The sequence below is a fragment of the Mercenaria mercenaria genome, chromosome 5, assembly GCF_021730395.1.
Source record: "Mercenaria mercenaria strain notata chromosome 5, MADL_Memer_1, whole genome shotgun sequence".
In the NCBI taxonomy this organism is placed as follows: domain Eukaryota; kingdom Metazoa; phylum Mollusca; class Bivalvia; order Venerida; family Veneridae; genus Mercenaria; species Mercenaria mercenaria.
Genome location: NC_069365.1, coordinates 88,082,624 through 88,107,468, shown reverse-complemented (window position 1 = coordinate 88,107,468; position 24,845 = coordinate 88,082,624). Strand labels below are relative to the sequence as shown.

Here is a 24,845-nt window from a genome sequence, read left to right as displayed (position 1 = left end):
AATGATTCTATACTTTATATGAAATGGACTTATTTCATATAAAATGTTACCACATGTTAACAGATGACGTTTTGCAATGCAATCGAATGATCAGCTTATTGATTGTCATCAGTGAGAATTATTGTCCTCAAGATATTGTATTAATATAATGAAAAGTGATTTAGGCACGTATATATCAAACATTGCGATGAAATTGATCGGCATGTTTGTGTACATTTTAAAAGACTGTTTTATAGTTTATTACGTTTTTCTTTAGTTTTGTAAATGCTTTATTTCGCCAGTGTTTATCAATATGTCGAAACACTTTGTACTGATAAACAAAACGAGAGAAACGAAGAAAGACTTTGAAGCAGCCAGAGGAAAACCAGACGCGTCAGCCTTGGGAGAAAGCTGGAAGACAAAATGCCCAAGACCTGAAAAACATAACTGCTAAATGTTGGATTTATGGTTTAATTTGGTAATTTGATTTGCTATACTCGTGAATCATACTAATGTTATAATAAAACACTTGTGGAAGTCATCTTTGAAGATAAAGCTTTTTATGCCAATCTTTGTCAAGATTTTTCTTCCCTTCGGCAACACCTTTCGCTATGATAGGACCATTCTCGTGAAGTAATAAAGCTGGCCAAACCACATAGTCAACCAAGGGACCTGATCTTGTAAACACTTTATATACATTATTATCGAACTTCGAATCTGCATCAATCGGGCATTCATGCAGAACCATAGGAGGCGTCTGAGTAACCATCATCCAACCAATACGCAAACACTTCACGACGAATGGTTTCAAATTATTTATGTATTCAATTCCGAACGTTGCTTCACGAAATTCCTGAAAATACAGAAAAATAAATGTGATATCCTCAGTATAATTCAATGCGAAACAATACCCCTATTCGATCCTTTTCCTTGTTTTAATTATCATTTTATTTCAATTGTATTTTAAGATGTAAACCTCTTAAGCAATTCAGCGTTTATTATTAGGCTCAAGCCATTAAACTTCTAGCAGTCTTCTATAATGTATCGCGAATATGGAAAAAGTGGGTATAACCTTCTGTGCAAAAGAAGCTAAACTTGCTCCTATTTCCTTCCTTATGGTCTCTAGTTTGCTGTTTCTTTCATGGACTTGTTTCTTTCTTCCTGGTACCTTACGAGAAAATATCATTACTGCAGATTTTAAGTTAAGGGTTAATAACTGAACACATTGGTTAATTAAAAGTCAGTTGCAATGTACAGTACAGTATTCAGAAATACATTTACAAGCGACGAACTATTTAAGAATATTTTGTATACCAACTATAGTAACACCTAAATGACACACTTTGACATTGATAAAAGGAAGACTTGCCAACCGCGATGCATTGCCAGGAAATGGTCCACAACTCGTTCAATGGCCATAGTCCAGCATTTTTGAAACTATCAAATAAATAATATAATTGCTTTGCGTTGCTTTAAGTCTCCCAGTATACAATACTTACATTAGAAACAGAATGTAGCGATCTGTACCAAATATTTAAAGCACATTAATACACATTTTTATTCTCAAAAAAGTACTTTCTAACTGATAATCCATCAAATACACGTCGTTAGAAAGTTTATATTTTACCATATCACATGTTTCCACTCTGTCTACCTCCTTCGGTCCTGTCTTTGCTTCTAAAATCTGCACTAACTGAAATCAATTATAAACACTCTTCATAAAACTACAACCAAAAAAAAGACCTATTTCATTAACCGAGCCTACTATTAATTTGCTTTGTTGCATTGTGTCCTTTCAAATGATCTTATTATAGTTTTGATTACAATGTATACTGAAAGAATTTTCTGAATAACTACATGATTTTCAAGTTTCCTTACATCTAACCATGCTTAAGTCTGAGAATATCAAATGATTATTTTGACATTTATGTAATGAAATGAATACCCTTTCTGATGTCCTGTATTGCCCCAGTATTCTTTGTAATTCTACCGCTGTTTTCCCTACAAATGGTCGAACTTCACACTCACAGAACTCGAGTACGTCCTAAAAGAGATTTGTTTTAAGCTCAGGCGTTTCAGAAGGTGAGGATCTGAGTTTTGTCTAGGTGTCTAGGTCTAGGTCTCTGTCACTAAACAAAGATTAATGCATCGCCTTGCTTTAAACATTTTAGGGGCCAACATCCGAGATGTATTGAAATGAGGATAGCAAATAGAAACAGCCAATCAGAGCACTCTGCAGAAACAGGAGACGAAACACTCATACGTGCATAGATTGATTAAATCTGCTATACTAGGTCAATGATTGTAAACATTTACGACACAACTGTTTAATTTTCTATTACTAGTTTCTTTCTTAAGCTAGAGTATGTTTCTGATTTCTTTAAACAATTTGACTTAGTTCATGTTTTGGTAGAGATTTATATCTATAATACCTCCAACATTAATCTTAAAATTTCAACTGCTGCCTCTTCTTTATGGTCATCCTCCATTAGTGCATCAAATGCATCGATCCATTCATTGTCGTAAATATCGGTGTACATTTCTCCAATCTTTGTAGGTTGATTTCGGACTCTAAGATCGGTCAATGCAGAGCTGCTGTCCACATGCCCGTCTGCAGCAACTTCACTTAGTCTACAATAATGAACATATCACAGAAATAAAAAAAAAATCCTGCCGGCACATGTCAGTCAACTCAAAGTTAAAAACGGACATATCAAAGATTGGAATCATTCCAAGAAAAAACTATGTAGTTTAACAAACGGTTTTTTACTAAAAATGGCGCTTAATCATATCAAATAAAGATTTTTCTCCCAGGACATTTTACATGAGCTGTATTACAAAATATTTACAGTGTCCGAAATATCTTATTTCAGATTATACTTGTCAGTAATCTAATTAAACGAGTCTATTATTATATTGCTTGGTTATTTTATGGTTCCAAAGGATCTTCCAAAACATTTTGATTTATTGTACCGCTTCTTTATTTATTTGTTTGCGATTTTTCACGTTTGATACTGTTTTTTAACACTTTACCCAAGCAATAGACATTATAACATGGGTTTGTACTATTGAACGGTCAATAGTTAAAGACTTACTGGACTAAAAGCAAAAAAAAGAAAAATCCTGATATCATATAATAAAACCCATATTGAATGGTTTGCCGGTCAATAGTCAAAACTAAAAGCCTTCGATCCTTCGAACCTCGAGCACATAGTTTATACTATTTATCGACAAACTTAGTAAATTACTAAGTAAATCTTATTACACGGTTCCTTACACAAATCGCCAGTAAATCGTTTGTGCTATATGACCGGTCTCTTTTCAGCACGTGTCTGTTAGGCTATTTATGTAAACGTTAGAGATTACTACGAACATTTATTTCTGATGCCATATAATAAAACTCTTATTGAACGGCGTCCTATTCAATGGACAGTGTTTGACAACTGGAGCCATATAATATGTATTTCATTATACGACATGAGAATATAATTTCAAATGTTTTATCTCCTTTCTTTTATTTAGCCTAGCAAACATGTGTTGAGTGATAGACCGGTCAATGGTTCAAACTATGGACTGACGATTTAATAATATTATTAAAGGATGTTTGCTTACTGCCATGCAATATCGATATATCGTTCACCAAGTGAACATCAGATGCAATTTTGTCACGTGTGGCGCAGCCACGAATGAAAATTTAAAATCTGGTGTTCAGGAGTGAAAGATATTTTACCCGCGTAAGGTCACATACATTGGCCAACGTGATACGCAAATACATGACGTTACGAAGTTTGTATTATGAAAATATTAAAAAAATTCTTTATGTCATAGGGTAACATTATAATACATATAAATAAAATGAATAAAGTGGTTGTTGTTTTTCATTATATGTACATTCCTTTATATCGTAAAATGACAGCTTTAAGATATATATATTCATCATACAATATTCCCTTTACTTCTTATTTGGCCTATATATCACCCTTACAATTATCCCGTTAATCCTATTATATTCCCTTCTACTTATCCATGCTAACCGTGCACCTATGCCCTTAGGAATCGATGATCTGGACAAGTGCAATGCATCATTGCACTTGCCAGATGTTTATCCTTCCATAAGGACATACATGATATAAAATAAATATTATCTTTGATAAATTTACTTGCAGGTTAGTTATTGTTTATTGTTTTAACTTAGGTCTTCCTCAGTAAGATATCATTGTAATTTGACATTTTAAATAGTTGCATATCTTTAGTATTCATAATAGCATTGTATATTATCATTCTATTGTTTTGTTATTGAATGCATCATTGGCACTTGCCAGATGTTTATCCTTCCATAAGGACATACATGATATAAAATAAATATTATCTTTGATAAATTTACTTGCAGTTGCAGTCTTTTATTGGTTCGACCCAAATTACAAGAACTCACAAATATTTGACGAACACCCCTAGCCGTGAGCAGTACGTTTAGTACATATAGTGAGGATGACTAAATATAAAGTCACCACTTCGTCATTTGCGCTTTTTAAAATTTGTTTTACATTTTTATACGGTAGAGCGCATATCTTTATGTTTTGTAGATATTTACATACTTCTATAACTTTATTGATTCATAGTTTGTAAAGAGTTTTCGATTACTTTTAATCGATATTCTTTCGCCTTCAAGTGCAGCTCCGTAACAGGAAGAAGTATAAATGTTTGAAACCGTGAATGTTATAAATGTAATACAACATTATATTTCAATTAGTTACTGAAAACATGAAATAAAGACTACTTAACCATACCTTTTTTGCCTGTTCAATGTTGTTTTATGACATTTACCAAGAAATTATAAATTATTAACAATTTTATACTGCGACTTTGTTTGCTTAAATTGTTCAACTACCTTTTAATATATTATATTGTAAGGTAAGGATTTATTGTAATACGTTAGCAATCGTGTATAACTGAAACGAGCAATTGGCGGAGGAATTTACAAATCAGTAAAATATTGAACCTGTTTTGGGTTGGACTGGAGTATTACATTTTAGGCAAATACATCAGTTTTAATTAAGACTGACAACAAACTGACATCTTCTACCATTCTTATTGCACTTCCTTTTACAATCTATTTTTTCTTTCTATTTTCCTATGCCAACCATTCACAATCTCAAGATCGTGAGAAAAGTTTGATTTTTTCTACACAAACCTAAATTTTCTAATGTTTAAGAAATCTTAATATCTTTGTAGCAACAGTCTTCTTTGAAAATCATTTAAAACGACACCTTTGTATTTGAACTTACTGATACACGGCACTTCTGAAAGTAAATATCTTTAAATCTATTTACAAATGCTAGCAAAAAAAGATTCAAATCAACTGATTGGTTCAACCAAACATATCCAAAACCATGTCTTTGCAGACTATCTCTTACGGAAGATACCCAGTTATTACGGCCAGGGATACCATCACTATACATCGTTTGACAGCACGTTTTTACTATATAATCTATTGTTGCGCATTTTTACAACTTTTAACTAATATTTCATACATCTTTTACATTATTCTATACTCAACGGATATCTACCGCAATCACCAAATAGAGACAACAGCATTAGATTAATTGAGATCATTTTTAATTAATATCAATTTTTATTTAAACGGGAAATATCGCCTTAGTATATCCTTGTGTTGCGAATTATTGATAACGGTAAGAGATTGTCTTATCTTAGTTAGTAATGGAGATCATACGTCTCTGTTCAAAAGTCTCAGATTATTCATGACAAATCATAGTGTAAAAATCCGATACAATATATCAGTTATTTGTCTTAGGCGAATTGTATTGTGTTTATTTGTAATTTGTCTCTCTAGGCAGTTGTGTATATCCGACACGGGGTTAAGCATCTATTTTACCTTGCCAGCGAGTCAAAATTTGATTTTTCTAGATGTTCGATACGTTCTTCAAGGCTGTATTTCTGTGCGACCAATTTCTCATTCTCTGTCTGCAGTTCGGCCTTTTCTTTTACAAATTTCTCTTCCACATCAAGCATTCTTTTAACAAACTTTTCATGACTCAGAGTTTGATAATCTTTAACGCTGTTGTTTTTTGCGGTTAATTCCTCAATCTCTTTCTGTAATTGTGCCTTTTCTTTTTTAAATTCTTCTTCCATATCAGTCTTTCTATCAAGCAATTTATCAACTGGAAACATTCTATCCTGCAGATCGATATATTGAAAAATAACTGGCTAAATGAATGGGTGTTTTTGTGCCTTAAGTACAGCCTTATCCTTGTAAATGGAATATAACATATTTTTTGCATATTTACTGAACAAATCAAATATCATAGTAAGCTATTAAAAGTCGTATTTTCTTTGCTGCTTAAACTCTATATTTATAGATAACCAAGGTTAAGCCATGCTTATTTACCATTTTTATAATAACCCCATGTTGCATTATAATACCTTGGTGTATAAAAGAAATGCTCTGGTTTGTTCTGTTGTGTTCTGTTATTGTTCAAAATAAAGTTTGCTTTGGTATTCAATCAATTGTTTGTCAGTTTTAATCTATACGGTCATGTTAAATCTATATAACATGTATATTAGATATAAAATCATATCTCATTAATTACCTAGTGTGCATTTGAAATATATTTCTGCACACTTACTTTTGAAACCTTAAACGTGTATTAAATCACATAATACAAACCTTCAACACGGTGTTATCATATTTTCCGTTTCCCTCTATGCCCGGCTTTGACGTAGCAAGTTGATCCTTGCTAAAATGTTATATGATGTTTAGATTAAAAAACTTTAATAACACTCTATAAAAGAGCACACATAATATGCATTTACGTGTTATATTAAAGCATTTCTATATAACTGTAGTAAATTATTACACTAGATTTCACGTAATGATTACACAGTGCATGAGGGGAGGATGTCATGAAACCATATCTTTCATATAATTATTCTTTTTGTTAAAATAATGTTTAAACGCTTAAAAATATTTTTGAAAATTATATCTTATTGGTGTGCATTACTATTGCTTTGCTGTCGTTCTTTGTTTCAGGTATTCCAGTTCACGTTCGGTCTTCTGTTTATTTCGAAGTAACGTTTCATTGTTTTTCTGTAATTGATTCATTTCAGCCTCTGTTCTTCTTTGAACATCTTGACAACAACGTGCTAACTGCATGGCAGTTTCGGGATACTTCATTCGGCCGTCATTTTCCCCAAAGGTTGGCTGAAAGCATATGTTGAATCAGAAAATATATTACAACAGTCAAAACTATGGATATAACTGCTGGAATGTTTTAAATCTTAATAATTATTTTGTATTTTTCTTAATGGATGTTGTATGCCAATTTTCATGAACTACACTATCTTATTAGTGAATTATAATCTAGATCGCTCACACGGTGACTATCATTAAGAGTTAAATAAAGGGTTTGTTTGCGTTTTGTTTATATTAGATCTCATTCAAAATGAGACAATTTTCATATTTTCCCTCGAGCTACGCGTTTGCGACAATGACTTATACTCATTTACATATATTGTATTGCTCTTTAAAATTTATCGATTGTTTGAACTTTATGTTTGTTTAACAAATTATCAAGGCCTTCAAGTAGTTTATCGTCTAATTTACCACGGTTCAGAGTATAGATGCGTAGGAATTGAACCCGAGTGGTTAAATACTGAAGCATCTCAACGATGAACCGTGGTAACTTAGACGATAAATCACAAGAAGACCTTGATTGTTTTCATTATGACATGCTCATTGACATATTTTAATAAATATTACACTGGACTTCATTTACCCGAGGAGAAATGTATCGGATGTCATGCGGCGATTTGACGTCATAATGACGTCATAATGCTCTCTTACATGTCCCCGCGTTAACCGTTGTTTTTCGCAGAATATACAGAGCTTGATTTCCTTCTTTGTTTGACTGGAAATCAAATCGAGCCATGTTAAAATAAAAATTAAAGAAATGTAAGCTTGTACATAGTCTGTTTGGTACAACTTAATAAATATGTTATATATCTCTATATTGTTGGTCCTTTTTGACCATTGAGTACAGTCATTTTACTGTAATAGAATGCCGATTAAGCCGGTGATAGGGGTACATTTCATAACCTCTCACCAAGAGACTCAATAAAACCGAGTCTGCTGTTATGTTGCTTGGTTGCGTTCTATGCTTCCAGAGGATCTTTTCACAGGTTTTTATTGATACCGAGAAAATGTTTATATTTATCTATTTATACATTAATGTTGTGTTTAGTTATAGAATAATCTATAATCATTAAACAGAACATACTGTTATTGACTTGATATTAAGCCATCTGGTCTCTGTTTCTTCAATCTGTTGTCTCAGAACTTCAGGTACCCAACTCTCTTTATTCTTCCAACATTGTTTAAGATTTTTTAAGCTGCCACCCCATTTTTTCACTTCTTCCTCCAAAAACATTAGGATGTCTTCCGTTGCCATCTTCTGTGTAGACTGAGCACCACCCATTTGTCTGATATGAATTTGCTTCACCAAAAGTCTAAAATTTAAATGGATATTTCGGCCTTTAATGACACATTATCAGAATATAAAATGGATGAAACAAAATGAAAATGTGACATCAGATTTTGACGTTTCATTTAGGCCTTTGTTATGTCTTTTTAAGGTGATACAAAACCATTTCTGAACATGATGGATATTATGCCTTAAGCCTTATGAATATCGGACGGCACAAACAGATGAAATCGTGTTCGTCTGACAGTTTTGAGAGGAATAAGCATGGAATAATAATATCATTGACATTGTGCTGTCAAAACGGGATATAGTTAGACTGGTACCCATCAAAGAAAAAAGGTATACCAATGTCCTAGTTGATTAATTAAACAACGTGGTGATAAAATGTATAATCTCAGTGTGTAATTAATAAGTAAATTCTTTATTTATAGAGGGTAACCCATTTAGCTAAGCTAATCTTCCATGGGGCCCTCTTAGGACTAGAATGAACAGTATTATGATCATAGTAACAAATATTTAACAGAAATCTAAGAAATTATAAATGCATAAAACAAAAGACATGAAATGTAGTTAGCATTAAAATTCATTCATCCATCGATCATTTTATACAGTTAAATTTAAAACATGGCAATGAAGATGAGGTTTTGATTTCTATTGGCAAACAATTCCATACAATTGGCCTTGAATATAAAAGACTACCTTTAAATATTTCACAGTTTGTATTTTTGGTATATAAAAATTTAAGTTTGTATTAGAACGCAATGTTAAGGGTGTGTTTTTGTTTGTGTCTTTTGCAGAAACATTTCATTTATATAAGAAGGATGTAAGCCAGTTAACACTTTATACATAAAACATGCCTTCTGAAATAGAGACGCTTATCAAATCTTTGAATATTGAATAATTTCAAAGCTTGATCAAAATCTTGAAAATCGTTACCTAAGATAGTGCGACAGGCTCGTTTTTGTAGTCTTATAATTTTGTTTGTGTTAATTATACTGGTAAATAGTTTTTCCAAAAAAAAAAAAGGTACAGTAATCCAGGTGCGGTTGAATATATGCTTTATAAAACAAAGTTCGATACTGTTAAGAATCTCTGATTCCATACAATAGCCAAATAGATGATGCTACTTTTTTACAAACATGTTTAATATGAGTATCCCACTCAAGATTATCTTGAAAGAATATGCCACGAAGATTTTTGCCTGAACTTTGTCCAAGAAAAATATCTTGTAGTTAAGCTTAAGTTTACAGTCAGGTTAAGCACGTTTTCTTTGAGCAGTGGCAATGAAAATTACCTTTGTTTTAACTGTATTTAATGGCATACCATTATTTAAGCACCAACGTTCTAAAGAATGTAATGACTTGTTTAAGTTTATCTGTAGCAAATTCTTGCTTTTTTGAATATCATAAAACGTTGTATCATCCGCGTAGGTCAGTAGATGTCACTGTATTCCCAGTTGTACGTGGTAGGTCATTAATAAATAAGATAAACAGAAGAGGCCCTAATATTGACCATTAAGGCACGCCACATGAAATTTTGTTTTTGTTATTTGAGAGTTTAATATTTGCTTGCACGAGTTAATAACGGTTATGCAAATAAGAGCTAAACCAGTTTATTGTTGATTCACTACCTTTATAAAGTTTTAATTTTTCAATAAAAGAATATTGTTGTCTACAAGGTCAAATCTATCATTACCGCTCCTGCAAGATATCCCTCATTCATTGCATTCAACCATCTATTAAGAAGGTAGTATACCTTGTTAAAAGGGTAAATTCAAATTAGTTGAAACGTAGCAATTTATTGTATTTCGTGTAATTTAATGTTTTAGCTGCGACAATCTCAAGCTCGTTTATCTCTGTCCCTTTAAGTACAATTTTATATGTGCTAAAAACATAGGTATCCAATCATAAAATACTAAAAAATCCAATTTTCAAGGGCAGATAATTCAATATCAAGGCAAGGAAACTGTGCATTTAAATTTATATTTCTGTTTCAGACTTCATTTGCAGTCAGTATACAAAGTATAAAGAAATCCGGTCCTTGGGAAAGACTAGGACTTCGCGGTATCATTTTGTCATGTTCATAGTTTTTAGTACATATTTCCGTTTTAAACTTGACTCTCAGTCAATACACAAAGTTTAAAGAAATTCTGTCCGTATTTTAGTTTTGTTATATAAGTACCAAATTACCAATGGAAATGTAAAAAAAAGGAATACAAGTCACACTGCCCAATTTTTATTTGCTTCATCGTTAATAAAAAAAAATGCTTTATATCAACTTTTTTATTGCTACATTCTCTTTTAGATTTTGATTTTTGCCATATTCCTTGAAGATTTTCCAGATAGCTTTTGGATCATGTTTGCCTTCTTCAATTGTTTCTTCATACAACTCTTTTCTTTCTTGTCTAATCAACATTAAAACTGAATTTCTTTTATCTTTGTATAATTAAGAAGATTTATCATGGGAAAGAAGATCAGCTCTTTTATTGCATATGATATTTCTGAAATAAACCAGCCTGGTGAATTTACGCCTTACACGTTTTATTTGTATTGGTGCATATTTGTCTACAATGTTGAAAAATGCTGAGTTCCATAGTTCTAACATATTATTTACAGTACTACCATGCATTATGTCATTTACACCTGAATTTTACAGGTCATTGCAAAAAATCAATTTCATTAAGATTCTTAAAACTGCGATAGGAGATTGTGCCATGTGACAAGGATCTAATTTCTGACTAAGTTTCATAAAGATTGCTTTACAACTGTGGCCTCTTGAGTGTTAACAAGCTTTCCCTTAGATATGGCCGAGTGACCTGGTTTTTGAACCCATATGATCCAGATTCGAACTTGACCTAGAAGAAATCAAGACAAACATTCTGACCAATTCTCATGAGTTTCAAACTTAAACCGTGGACTCTAAAGTGTTAACAAGATTTTCCTTTGATCTGGCTTACTGACCTAGTTTTTGACCCGACATAATCCAGTTTCAAACTTGACCTAGAGATCATCAGGACAAACATTCTGACCAAGTTTCATAAAGATGTGTAATAACTGTGGCTACTAGAGTGTTAAAAATCTTTTCCTTTGATTTGACCGGGTGACCTAGTTTTTGACCCAACATAACCCAGATTCAATTTTAACCTAGAGGTCATCAAGACAAACATTCTGATCAATTATCATGAGTTTCAAACTGAAACTGTGGACTCTAGATTGTTAATAAGATTTTCCTTTGATCTGTCCTACTGACCTCGTTTTTTGACCCCACATTACCCAGTTTCGAATTTGACCTAGAGATCATCAAGACAAACATTCTGACCATGTTTCATAAAGATTGGGTCACAAATGTGGCCTCTAGACTGTTAACAAAGCAAATGTTGACGGACGGCGGACAATGACAGGAAACAATAGCTTACTTTGAGCACTTCGTGCCCTAGTGAGTTAAAAACAGGAAAGTGATCACTATTTCCAATTGTAGGGACACTAATATTAGTAATATTCTGTGGAGTATTTGTATATACATGATCTATTAGTGTACTTGTTACCCCAGTTTTTCTAGTAGGCTCTTCAACCATTTGTTCAAGTCCCAGTGAGATAGTATAACTTAACCACTCATTACAAATGTTAGAATTAAGTAAATGGCAATTGAAGTCTCCAAGAATTACAGTTTATTTTTCTTCTTATTAATGATATCTATGAAGTTTTCAAATCTATCTTTCCATTCCACTTTAGATGATGGATGTCTATAAATTTGTCAAATTATAAATTATTTACTATTATTAAGAAATACTAGAAGATCCCCGCCACCATTTCTTGTTATGTTATCTTTTCTGACAGGGGCCTTAAAGCCTTTAATCTTAAGTGTGCTATCCATTGTATCTGCTTTTAATTTAGTTTCAGAAATACCATAAATATCTATTCTGTTTTTCGGTGATTTAAAGTTATAATACTGGCCAGATAAGATTACGTAGCGAAAGTAATAGGAAGGTCATTTTTCTACAGCAACGCATAATACATCCGTTCACGAAGACATTGGCTGGATAAATTTACTTGTAAACTGATAGATTCCACCGATTGAGACGGATATAAAAAATGTTACTTTCGGTTTCAGTGACACAACCGCCATCATTCGGATACGTCCGTGACTACGCTAAAGGAAGTGGCTAATCGTACGGTCCCGTATGAATAGTGAAATAAACCGCAGGTGGCTATTCGTACGGCAGTTTTGTATTACATTGTACTGAGGTCATTCAACTGATATGTTTTCAACCGATTTCTTTACTTTTCTTTAATTTTCAGTCGCACATAAACAGGAAATGATTTTGAATATAGAAAAGGCTAATTGTATGTCTGCGTGCAATATTGTTGTCATCGTATGACACATATGCAATAAGTGTGAATAATAAAAATGTCATCTATAGAAGTTCACATCATCGTTTGAATATCATGTAATATGCTTACTTTTTCTTTCATATTTCGGTTGATAAGACTGGAACTAATTATTGACAATAATAAGTCTCCCTCTCTCCCTCTCTCTCTCTCTCTCTCTCTCTCTCTCTTTCCCACTAAAAACTAGAGACGCTGCTAAATATCTGAGCATCACACTAAGTAAATACATGTATCTCATTTGGTCAGAATATGTTGATAACTTCACATCAAAAGCAAACAATTCACTTAGATTCATCAGAAGGGGGAAAAAAACAGGAAAGTAAAAGAAACAGCTTACAACACAATGTCCGCCCACAGCTTAAACACTGCTCCTCTATAAAAATGAGACTAAAATTTACATGTCTTCACTTGGTACCGGCAGTGTTCCACAAGATTGGAGGACGGCTATCGTTGTCCCTGTATACATAAAGGGCCCACGAAGCAAAGCCAGCAATCACAAACCTATTCTCTTACTTGCAATTGCTTCCAACTGATGGGGCATGTTTTAGTATCAAATATTATTAATCATCTAGATAATAAAATTAATTCCTTCCAACATGGCTTCCGCTCAAAGCACAGTTGTGAATCTCAATTATTAAATTTTAGTCAAGAATTTGTGATTACCTTGAAGCTAGTAAATAGACAGACCTAATAGTAATGGACTTTATCAAATCGTTTGACAAAGTCGATCACAATCGTCTGGTCTACAAGCTATTTCAATTAGATATATATAGAAAAACATCCATGTGGATTAAATATTTCCTTTAAATACGAACACAAAAGGTTTTCAATCAGATAAACCACATTTGGTATCAGGGGTACCGCCAGGGTATGTCCTTAGGCCTTGCCTTTTCTTAACATATCAGTCACCTGCCAGGCTCACTTAAAAGCACCGTAAGACTAGTTGTAGATGATACAGTAGTTTATCTCACTATAAATATCATGCATGATTGTGAGACTCTCTACCAGTACCTCCATAAATAAGAGCTTTGGAAAAAGACCCGGTCAAAGGAATTGAATTCCGATAATGCAAAGTGATTAGGGTATATAAAAAGAAATAAAAAAAAACATTGCTTTTCGCTATAAGCTACATATCCATGAATTTAAAACTATAAAAATGCTTAATATTTAGGCGAACCAGCAGTGTTAGATCACAAAAAAAGACAAACAAGACCCTAAAATACATGATAAGAAATTATCAGACATATGATAAATGTACAAATTTAAGAAACTCCGTATAAAACATGTTCAACCATAATTGGAATATTGCTCAACTGTTTGGCATTCAACAATCTCTAACATATGGAATTGAAAGAGTACGAAAGGCTGCCGCCAGATATGTTCAAATCAACTACATGTATGTCTGTAGATGAAGCATCACAGAAATGTTAACTGTACTGGCAAACGTTAGAAACAAGGAGAAATTTCACATCCCTACATCCCTGATTCTTTTATATAAAATCCGTCATTCCATTGTTGTTGTTATTTTGTTTTTTTGGTGGTGGGGGGGGGGGGGGTTGTAGATCACCAGTACCGGCTAGACTCTTAGGTCCTTCACTTTTATATTCCCTCCTCTCGCACCCATTATCACAAGAACTCAATTTTTCCCCTAAGAACCATTAGACTCTGAAACAACCTACCACATCATGTTAAATCTAGTGCTACTCTTAATGAGTTCCGGAGTGGCCTAGATTACTGATGTTCAAACCTGAAATATATGTTTTATCAGCTTTTAACCTGTAACTTGTAATATAATAGTACTGATTTTAATATTGTACACTAATTTGTGTTTTCAATAAAGGCTTAATCATCAAAGTGTCAACCAGACAGTCGCCTCCCAGTCACAGTCAGTCATTGACAATGGGGACTATCTAGTTCTGGCTAACATAACTAAACTGACACTGTTTTTATTTTCTGATGGTCGCATTCATTAAGTTATGGCGAAACCACATTTGTTTAACTAATCAGTATCATAACCGCAATATCTCGCATAGCCTGTCGTGAGAAACTCATGATGTCATGCAACAGTTCAGAGCACGTGGTTATTCTTGAAAAACAATATCAAAATTTTACCTGTTTATGAATTTAATTTAATCACATAAAATCTGTAAAACAACATACAATTTCTCAGAAAATGTCAATAAATAACGATTCTCTATCGCCTATTGGTTTTTCAAAATGAAGAGTACCATGATCAGGTGACAACTGCAATGACGGACAAAATATTGCAGACAGGGGTACCAATTTGAAACTTGTGTTCAAATTATGTTGCATGGATTATTTATGCCAGATCAAAAGGAAAATTGATTAGAAATATTGTATAGTAAAAGGTGAGTCCATTGCATTTGATAAAATTAAAGCGTGACAGACTTCTGGAACGATTCCTGGTAAGGTGTCAGTACGGGATTCATTTTAGCTCAGAGATCCGTAACAGCATATTATATAAACATCTCTGAGCTGAACTTTTAGCTAGGGACTACTGTGCAGATGTAGACAAATTGATTGTGAAACGTACGGGAGCGTAATACGAGCCACGTTAAATGATTGTTCGTACGGGACCGTACAAAGAGCCGCGCTAATCTATTTTAAAAAACAAAACAACAACATGCCTAGCACATTCGTATTGCATTTTCTGGTAAACTGTCTTTCCTTTTATTTAAAGGTCCAATACTAAGGGAAAGTGAGTTGGCAATTTTTTCATAGCCAGTGCATAGACTTCTGCAAGACACTAAATAATGAAGACTGGCAGGTCAAAATTTACAGAAGGTCTTTGGAACTCAAAGAAATGTATGTGTATTATGTTGAAATTTCAATGAATCGACAGAATGACCCCCAGGTCTTTTTAACTTTCTTCATACTTCATAGAAAAAATAATTGTACATATACTGCGATTTATTTCGAATTTCTACATACCAACTTTCATTTTCCAATAAAATGAAATAGTTTTTGTGCTTTTTAAAAGAAATTAAAATGTTCACTTTCCTTAGTATTGGACCTTTAACAACAGGCTTAATTTTATAACATTAATGTATTGTTTGTAGGAATGGCATCGAAAAGCAAAATATTTGTAAATTTCTGCATTTATCCGCCGTCTTTACACAAAATCCTATCACGGCCAATCAGCCATTGTTGTTTTCGACGTATTTAAATATTTGTCACGTGACACTGTCTTCGTTGGTTTACGGAATTCGGCGAAGCCTGGCGAGTGAATTAGTGACCAGCTTGTCATTAAATATTTCATGGTTTTATATCCATTTGTATCTCAACAATATTTGGCCATCCAAGTCTAACTAACGGGCGAATTTGTTCATTAGACTGTTTTCTACAAATCTACAAAGTTATTTGCTTTATTTTCACGGTGATTTTTTACAGGATTATAACTTTAACATCAACTGAATTTCATTAAAATTATCGTCGATATTGCTTAAAACTCTGTACATTTTGATGTCCAATATTCAGTCCTTTCCTTTTTAAACCTAAACTCAAAGAGTGCACTGCACTTATAGAAATATGACCATCACTACTTTTAGTTGCAGTTTTATACCTATTAATTTTGCTTTTATCGCTATTGTCTGAAACAGTATCTGTTCTTACAGTTTTACAATTATTATTTTTATCATTGTTATTACTATTATTATTATTACCAATATCATTATTATTGATGTTGCTGCTGTTGTTGTTTCTGTTGTTGTTATTGTTGCTGTTAGTAGTAGTACTTGAAGTCACTGTGATGGTTTTGGTATCTAAACATAGCACTTTGCTTATATTGTCATTAGTGCAACTCAGTGATTTTTTTTTTTTTTTGCCCTTTTGGGAAAAGGTCCGGTACCGGATAAATTGGGGAAAATAGCGGGATTTTTTCTCAGATTGGGAATTTTATAGTTAATTAAAAATGCAAACTTAATTTGATCATTTGGAGAATTTTTGGATAATAATTGGGGAAAAAATTGCATTTTTTAATTGGGAAAAGGTCCTTTTATGGGTACTTTATAAAGAAGGAAAAAATCGCTGGCAACTATCATTGTAACACGTATTTTCTGAAATAGTATAATTGTTCTTCAATAACATTGTTACTGCGTTGAGCATCTGACACAATATCATTTCTATGAATTACATTTTTATGGCACTCACAATTTCCATTACAAATGTTTTCTCAAGTGCAATCGCCCCCACCCCACGCTCCCTCTTATATCGCCGGAGCATAGGTAATTTGTCTTTTGTTCTGGATGAAAAACATGCAAAATATGCATTTTTCTCGCTACGCTCGCACAGGTATTTATCTTTTGTTCTGGGTGAAAAACATGCAAAATATGCATTTTTCTCGCTCGCTACGCTTGCATAGGTATTTATCTTTCTGTTCTGTGTGAAAAATATAAAATATGTACTTTTTCTCGCTCGCTACGCTCGCATATGTAATTTGTCTTTTGTTCTAGGTATAAAAGTTATAAAATATGCATTTTTCCTTGCTCGCTACGCTTGCACAATAAAAATCCTACAAAGTTTGCATGAGCTCCTATAACGCTCTTTACCATTTGTACAATATGCTAATAGCCCTTGGTAACCCTACCCATAAACATCCTCAGAAATCATATCGGACTAAGAAATTCCATTCTGAGATACTTACGCAAGAATAAGTCTTAAAACTTGGAATATAATTAGCATGTTACTATGGTTGATTTTGTCACAAAACCTGTCCTTTTAAGGTACCAAATGAAGTTCCTCAGAACGCCCAGAATGCACCAGAAGGGGGGGGGCATTTCCCCGGACCCCCTATTTGCGCCCCCTAACACAAAATCCTGGATCCGCCCTTGTTTCTGAAGCATCAAAGTTTATGCCAACCTTGGACTTTTCATTGCTAACGTTCATATATAGGACACGAGTAATGCTTTAACTGTTACTTTCATTTTCATTACAAGTGACTCTTGAAACAGAACAGTACTTTATAAAATCATTATAAACATTTATAATCTTAACATCTGATGGTTTACTTTTGTTTCTGGTCACTACTGACACCTGGTAAAGATACTTTTTCTGAAATATCCGAGTCATCTCTATAGACACAGCAATCTATTATTTGAGAGAAATTCGGACAAAGACTACCTAGCGCCTTAAATCGACTTGGACATACTAATATATTTATCATGACCACTTGGCCTGTCTCCTATTTTCTGAAAAATTACCAACGGTATATACTGTAGAATCTGGTAAATAAGCGCATATTCGAATATAAGCGCATATCAAAAGTAAACGCACACGGCCTTACCGTTATTCCGTATGGGATAATAAGCGCATGTCAACTTGCTATTTAGGTGTGAATTTTACTTACACAGGTAATATGAAAAATGCCGTAAGAACATTATCTGACCAAGCACTGAAAGCATATAATTGTTTAATTTCAATATTTAGTCGGATAAGCTTAGATGTACGGACAAAACTCTCATTGTTTGATAAAATGGTGGTCCCAATTTTATTATATAGTGCTGATGTTTGGGGTATATATGATTTTAAAGAAATAGACAAACTTCACATCAAATTTTGCAAATATATACTAGGTGTTCGTCAGCAGACGCCGAATGTGGCCGTGTTTGGCGAATTAGGCAGATACCCTTTGTCTGTAATTTGCAAGGAAAGAGCCTTGAAACATTGGCTTAAGGTGATGAAATGTAATGACTCGCCCATGCATACATGCTTTATCGAACAATGTAATAGTAATGATAACAATGGCTGGGCAATGAGAGTAAAACAACTGTTAGAGACACTTTGATTAAGTTACATATGGACTGATTTTAACGTAGATGTTAACTATTTTCCTGTCATTAAGCAACGCTTGAGGGATCAATATATCCAAAACTGGCATGCTACTATCCAGACCATGCCTAAGCTAGAATATTTTAAAAAATTTAAATCGAACTTTTGTTATGAAAATTATCTGGATATAGTAACTAATAATGCATTAAGAAAACAATTAACATGTTTTAGACTGAGCTCACATGATTTAGAAATAGAATTTGGTAGATTTTCTGGAACTATACGAGAGGCACGTATTTGTAAAGTTTGTTCATGTAATATGATTGAATCCGAATATCATTTTCTTTTGTGCTATCCATTATACTTGTCAGAAAGACACAAATATTTAAGAAATACTACATGGCCGAATATTCATATGCTTATTTCTTTTATGTCATCTAGAAATAAGAAAACCATATTAAATGTAGCGAAATATATAAACGAAGCTTTCAAGCTGCGAAAGGAAACCCTTGCCGGGTTAACTGCTTCTTAGTTAAGAAAGTATCTTTTTTAAACTAAGTTGATCAAGTTGCTATCTACTAGTTTGTATCTGTTGCAGTTGCTTGTATTTTGTCATGTCTTTGCCATATTTGTACTGTTTATGTTAATGGCCAAAGGCAAATAACTTGCCGATTTGCTTGATAAAAAACTGAAAACTGAAACCATAATTTTGTCTCGAAAGTAGGCGCATATCTGATTACTAGTAAACAAACAACAGATACAGCAAAAAAAGACGTAATTAACGGTATTATACCGTGATAATTGTTTGTAATAAATACAGGTGACAAATGTTCTTACCTGTTGAATAGCCGATGTATGTCAAAAGATTTTAACGTCTATTGTCTGATAAAACGATAATTGTTTACGATAATCATGCTTTTTGAATAGAAAATGTTTTCGTTGTCATAATGTTCAGTTTGTCAGTTTTTTTTTAAATCTGTGAAAACAATATGGATAAAATGTTACAATCTTCGTGTTGAACAATGATTGAATGGTTCGAGAGATTGAGCATTATTTGCAAATTATGTATGATCATTATGCTTTCATTATGTATAAATACTGTATGTAATTAAAGGAAGTAGTTCACGGCGCACGTCCATGACCATGTTTTACTTTCGTTTTCTCTACCAAGCACTGTCAATTTTCCTAATATATCAAAAATAGGCGCACACGGCTTGTCTATAAGCGCATATCAAATATAAGCGCATAGTTTTGGCTTAAGTATAAGCGCATATCAAAAATAGGCGCGTAAAAGTGTCACTAAAATTATTATAAGCGTATACGCTTATTTACCTGATTTTACAGTATGCAAGTATAAAATCTTCCACTGAACCGTTTCATGCGGAACCTACATTCTTATGTTGTACGATTGTTTTTGTCACAAATTGAACATGGGCTGTCACTTCTGGATATACGATCTCTCGACTGTTTATCTGGCTTGTCATTTTTTACTCTGACCTTGATTTAGAGAAATCCTCTTAATATCAAACACTTGTCAAAGTTGGCGAAAATATTTACTTTCTGGTTTATCGTGAGTGTTTTATGGGTCTTTTTTTTTTTTTTTTTTTTTTTTTGGTTTACATATTCATAATTTTATTTGATTTATTTTTTGATGCATTTCATTTTGTGCTCATTGTTACATTATTTGCAATTTTATAATCATTATTTTCTGCCGGATTTCATAACGAGCTTTCCTATTGACTTCTCCAGTAATTTTGGTTTTAACAGTGTCAGCATATGTTTTTTCTCTTCTATTCAGTAGCATTGTAGCATTGCTACTTCTTTTCGCAGTAGCCTGATTTAAGATTCCCGAACATCGATGTATTTGCATATCTTTCCTGACGATATTTGGAATATTAGTATACTTGGTGTTTCTCTCGTTTGGAAGTATATCACTAACATTTTGTGAGTTCTTTATTTGATTTTCTGTTTCATAGTCTATATCAACTGGGTGTACGGTGAAATGTTGTGTAATACATATTACAATGCAGATGCTGAGCTTGTACATTTTATAAATTCACCGTGTGGTTGTTTAACAACACACTAAATTGCTCAGTATAATGTCAGTATAATGTCGTGTTTCGCTTTGTATGTTTTGTGACGTGTTTTAGATAACTGAACAATGTAACAATTTAAACGGCAATTCCACGACATTTGCACTATAAAATGGGGTGTTAATTTCTCATCGTTATGTTATATGTCGCGTCGCACTGTAGTGTTTCGTGCCGAGTGAGTACTGGGTGAAACATGATACAACACTATATTGAGACGCGACACGCTACATCAGGACGTAAAATTCGATATTTACCGCGACATTTCTTGATACAGAGGTGACATACGACAGTGTAACGCGTCATGATCATTCCTGTATTCAGTTGTCTTATGTCGCGTCGCAATGTCCTGTGTCTTGTCACAAAATCGACTGTTGTATCGCATTCATGGTAAACCTAGCCAATGTTCCTTTTTTTACCAGTACTAACCTGTTCTCCGCAACATTCCGCAAGGAATGTATGACGAAAGCCCCTTGGACAACAGCCACCTGGTCTAAAAATGGTCATTTGGATAAAAGCTCCCTGTTTTGTTGTTGTTGTTTTGTTTTTTTGTTGTTGTTGTTGTTGTTGTTGTTGTTTTTCAAGGTGGTCAGAAACTCCCTGACGAGTAGACAAAAGCCACCTGGTGTATTTTTCAGGGTAGAAAAAAAGCTCCCTGGTGTTTTTAAAGAGGACAAAAACCCCTTAATGATAATAATATGTTTTATTTTACAGCATATACATAACATAAATGCATACTATGAAGAACAATCATAATAAACTTCTAGCTATTAAAGTCATTTCCAATTTATCCACTTGAATCAGAGTTAGAGGAAAATGATTTCAGACACAATGTATTCTATCATATCGTCTTGCCCTTAGATATCAAGACCCAGTGATCAGAGCTAAACTTTATGCAGTGAACATGGAAATTCAATTTTACTTCACATCTACAAAATCTTACAAATATCACTGATTTTATGATAACTCGTGACATCAACCGCAGTGTTTTTATCGGTTACTTTGAGTGGGCGCTTTTTACTTTAAACTCAAGATTATTTTATTCATCTCATTCTTGTTTCTTATAAATGTAAGGTTTTCTATTCTTGCACTGGACACCGTTTTGTCCAGGAGCAACGGTATCGGACTCTTTCTATTAAATTTCATTTGGGAAACGACCATGGTGATTACGACTTGCAAGATGCGGTTAAAATCATCTGAACCTGGTTTGCTTACACGTGAAGCTTAACTGCTTTACCTACAGTCCAGTCGTTTCTTCTAAATAATATTTGCTACTTTAATAAATGATGTGTTTTTTCCGTACGAAAATCTGACATTTTTGCTTGAAATTACATCAGATAAGCCATGCAGGTGTATAAAGCGTACCTGTTAGGACAATATCCTATTTGGTCCAAAGGCCTGGACGTGCACATACTCTTCACAGTTATAATCTATTATATTAATAATTTGTAAAGAAATAAAAATAAACAATTGCTGAAAACTACGTTCTACCTTGTTATGTGAAATTTCAGTACTGAGACATTATTGTAAATGCATCAAAATGAAAATGTAACGGTTCTTTGAAAATGGCGAGTTTTTAAAGTCATTGAACTGTCAAAAAGTGTGGCCCCTAGATGAAGTCCTTATCCGGAATTCAGTCTGAAAAGGTATATATCAGTAAACTGATAATTGTCTGATACAGTAATATAACAGTTTTATATGCTTTTCAATTTTCATGTGAAACATCCCTTTCCTTTTATGATTTAGTGTTGTTTGAATTTTATTCTCAAAATGTAATGCTAAACGTTAACCTCCGTAAGAACTTTTACAACCGACCCCTTCTGTATGACTAAGTCAGTTCAAATATCTAACTAAACTCGTGCATAGGTCAAGCTCGGAATTCAGTGTCATAGGCGGCTCCAAGGGTACGAAGTCTGTGCGCCCCACCCCTCCACTAAAATCCAACGAGCATTCATTTTCAAAATCGTGATATCAGTCATCTTAGTCAAAATTGGCGGATCACTTCTCTCGCATAGCTTTATATCAGTAGTATTTATAACTGTTGAAGGGATAGAATTGGAGAATAGTCACATTAAAAAGCTATCAACTAAGTCATATTCCTTTTTTGAAAGCATTTACAATAATGTCTCAGTACTGAAATTTAGATATCTAGTAATGGCATTGTGTCAAATGTTCATGCTCATACTATGTCAAATATAGGTCAAATTGGATATTTGTGGTATACTTGGTAAAGAATTTCCAGATGGGGGTGCATGCCCGTGGACACCCAGTAGAATCTCCGCGCCCCTACTTCCCAAACCAAAACCCTGTATCCATCCCTGAGTAATGATCTATGCATTCATGTCTGATAAGCAATAGATTTTCCCATTGTTTATAATGATCATGACAAAGTTATCACTGTGGTATTCCCGTTGAAAATATAAAACTAAATATCCCGACTTGCGCGCCTTTGACTTTGTGTACGTTTCAAATAGGTTTGCTTGCGACTTATTATTAGGTTTTCTTGTTATTTATTTTCGCTTTATACTTTCATATAGAAATATGTTTTTTATTCTAGGTTCATATAAATGTCATGCTATATAAGTAGTGTTTTCTACATATTGGAACATGAAAGCAAGATAATATTAAGTTAATTGAGAAAAAAGAGACATACAAAGACATTCCTATTTTGTCCCGATTTAACTACTGTAACACAGCATATTTATACTTGACTACGGGTTTATTAGACAATAAATATTGTAAGAATTGAAAGACTGTACCATACCTTTAAGGTAAAAATAATCCTTTCTTGTAAAACACCTAAACTACGCAAAATTTTGTTCTATATAATATCTTAAGTAAAGCAACCCGTCGCTAACCTTTTTTATAAAATATTCATTACTTTACCAGTTCAGGTTTATAATATAACTTCCTTGTCAGCTTTTGAATAGACCTTTTCGGCGTAAATGGAAATGTACACGGCTACGCAAATGTATACGTATTTCGATCGATTTCGAGGGGTATTCTCAAAACACTGGACAAAATATATTTGGAATAGGAATGAATCAGCCAGCTTACATATAAAGTCAAAACAGGAATTTACGCAATAAAATGCCTGGTACCAGCGTGCTCCATGATGACGATGTTGATTTATATTGAGTTTTATTTCAATCAAATGAGAACTGTAAAAGGAGCTGAAAACGAAAGTTATTGTGAAAGATGGATAGTGCATACCTCACTGGTCTTCGATAGCCAGGGAATAAAAACTCTACAAGCGGTAGAATTGTTCAGATTCAACAATTAGGGCCCGGCAATTTGAAAATAATTGGGCTGGCAGATTTTGCTCAGTTTAATTTCGGCTTTTTTTATGTATAGAGAAAACTTGGCCCGAATTGTCCATTTACATTGAATAAATTTTACAATCACAAGTTTACTAATTATAACTGTGTAGACCGTTAGGCACAAAGGTTATTACAAGCGAAGCGAAAGAATTTTGTGTTGTTGAATATTCTAGAATATTCTTTAACTGAAGTCGGATTAAAATATTTCTATTGCAAACTGACCTTGGTTGGGAGGCGTCATGTTATGTCAAATACTGCACTGTTTATTGAGAGCGATGCGAGCAAAATGTCTGAGATTTTAAAATATAGGTCGTGAAATTTATTATAATAATTATATTATTATAATCCAGACTACTAGTTTATATCAACTTTATGTTGAAACCGGTAAACATAAGTATTTTTTTTTCTGACAGCTTCGTCTCTGACTTTCTAATGTTTATCAATATATTATATAAATATTATACAATAGTAATCTATGAAATATGATTGCGACTCCAAATGTATGTAAACATTTCACGCTGGGTTACAGTATTACGGAGCGAACATCAGAGTTCAGGCCGAAGAAGAGGCAAATGTATTCGATCATTGTGGAATATTTTATAGGTTTAGAATGCATGGCGATAAGCAAGATCATTTCTTAGGGTGGCCAAAGCTCCGTCACTATGAGACTTGGTATTAATGCTTTCCGTTGTTGTCATGAGAAAACCCATACTTTTGACCGACGTATATAATAAATGCACGTGGTCCTATGCATACATATTTACGCCGAAAAGGTCAAGCAGA

The 24,845-nt window shown here is 33.4% G+C and overlaps 1 protein-coding gene across 3 annotated transcripts; it reads right to left on the bottom strand.

Moving 5' to 3' along the window:
• Positions 1-23,661, bottom strand: LOC123559198 (uncharacterized). Of its 3 annotated transcripts, none has more exons than XM_053544241.1 (10): positions 23,507-23,661; positions 8,274-8,502; positions 6,999-7,198; positions 6,665-6,734; positions 5,873-6,174; positions 2,412-2,610; positions 1,925-2,023; positions 1,607-1,672; positions 1,052-1,147; positions 1-832 (listed from the first exon to the last, which is right to left on the bottom strand). In XM_053544241.1, the coding sequence occupies exons 2-10, from the start codon at positions 8,469-8,471 to the stop codon at positions 518-520; spliced, it is 1,545 nt and encodes a 514-aa protein (XP_053400216.1). In that variant the 5' UTR covers positions 8,472-8,502; positions 23,507-23,661; the 3' UTR covers positions 1-517. The 3 variants fall into 3 exon arrangements, with proteins under 3 accessions (XP_053400216.1, XP_053400217.1, XP_053400218.1); XM_053544242.1 differs by lacking the exon at positions 23,507-23,661 and adding an exon at positions 19,490-21,485; XM_053544243.1 differs by lacking the exon at positions 8,274-8,502.
• Between the last annotated feature and the right edge of the window lie 1,184 nt (positions 23,662-24,845).

What these genes read in the sequence shown, in the direction of transcription:
- LOC123559198 (XM_053544241.1), bottom strand. Translation starts at nt 8,471, where the DNA reads ATGGGTGGTGCTCAGTCTACACAGAAGATGGCAACGGAAGACATCCTA. An exon ending in AGAACGACAGCAAAGCAATA is followed by an intron (nt 6,735 to 6,998) that starts GTAATGCACACC and finishes ATAACATTTTAG; the next exon opens with CAAGGATCAACTTGCTACGT. An exon ending in TTTTAAGATTAATGTTGGAG is followed by an intron (nt 2,024 to 2,411) that starts GTATTATAGATA and finishes AATCTCTTTTAG; the next exon opens with GACGTACTCGAGTTCTGTGA.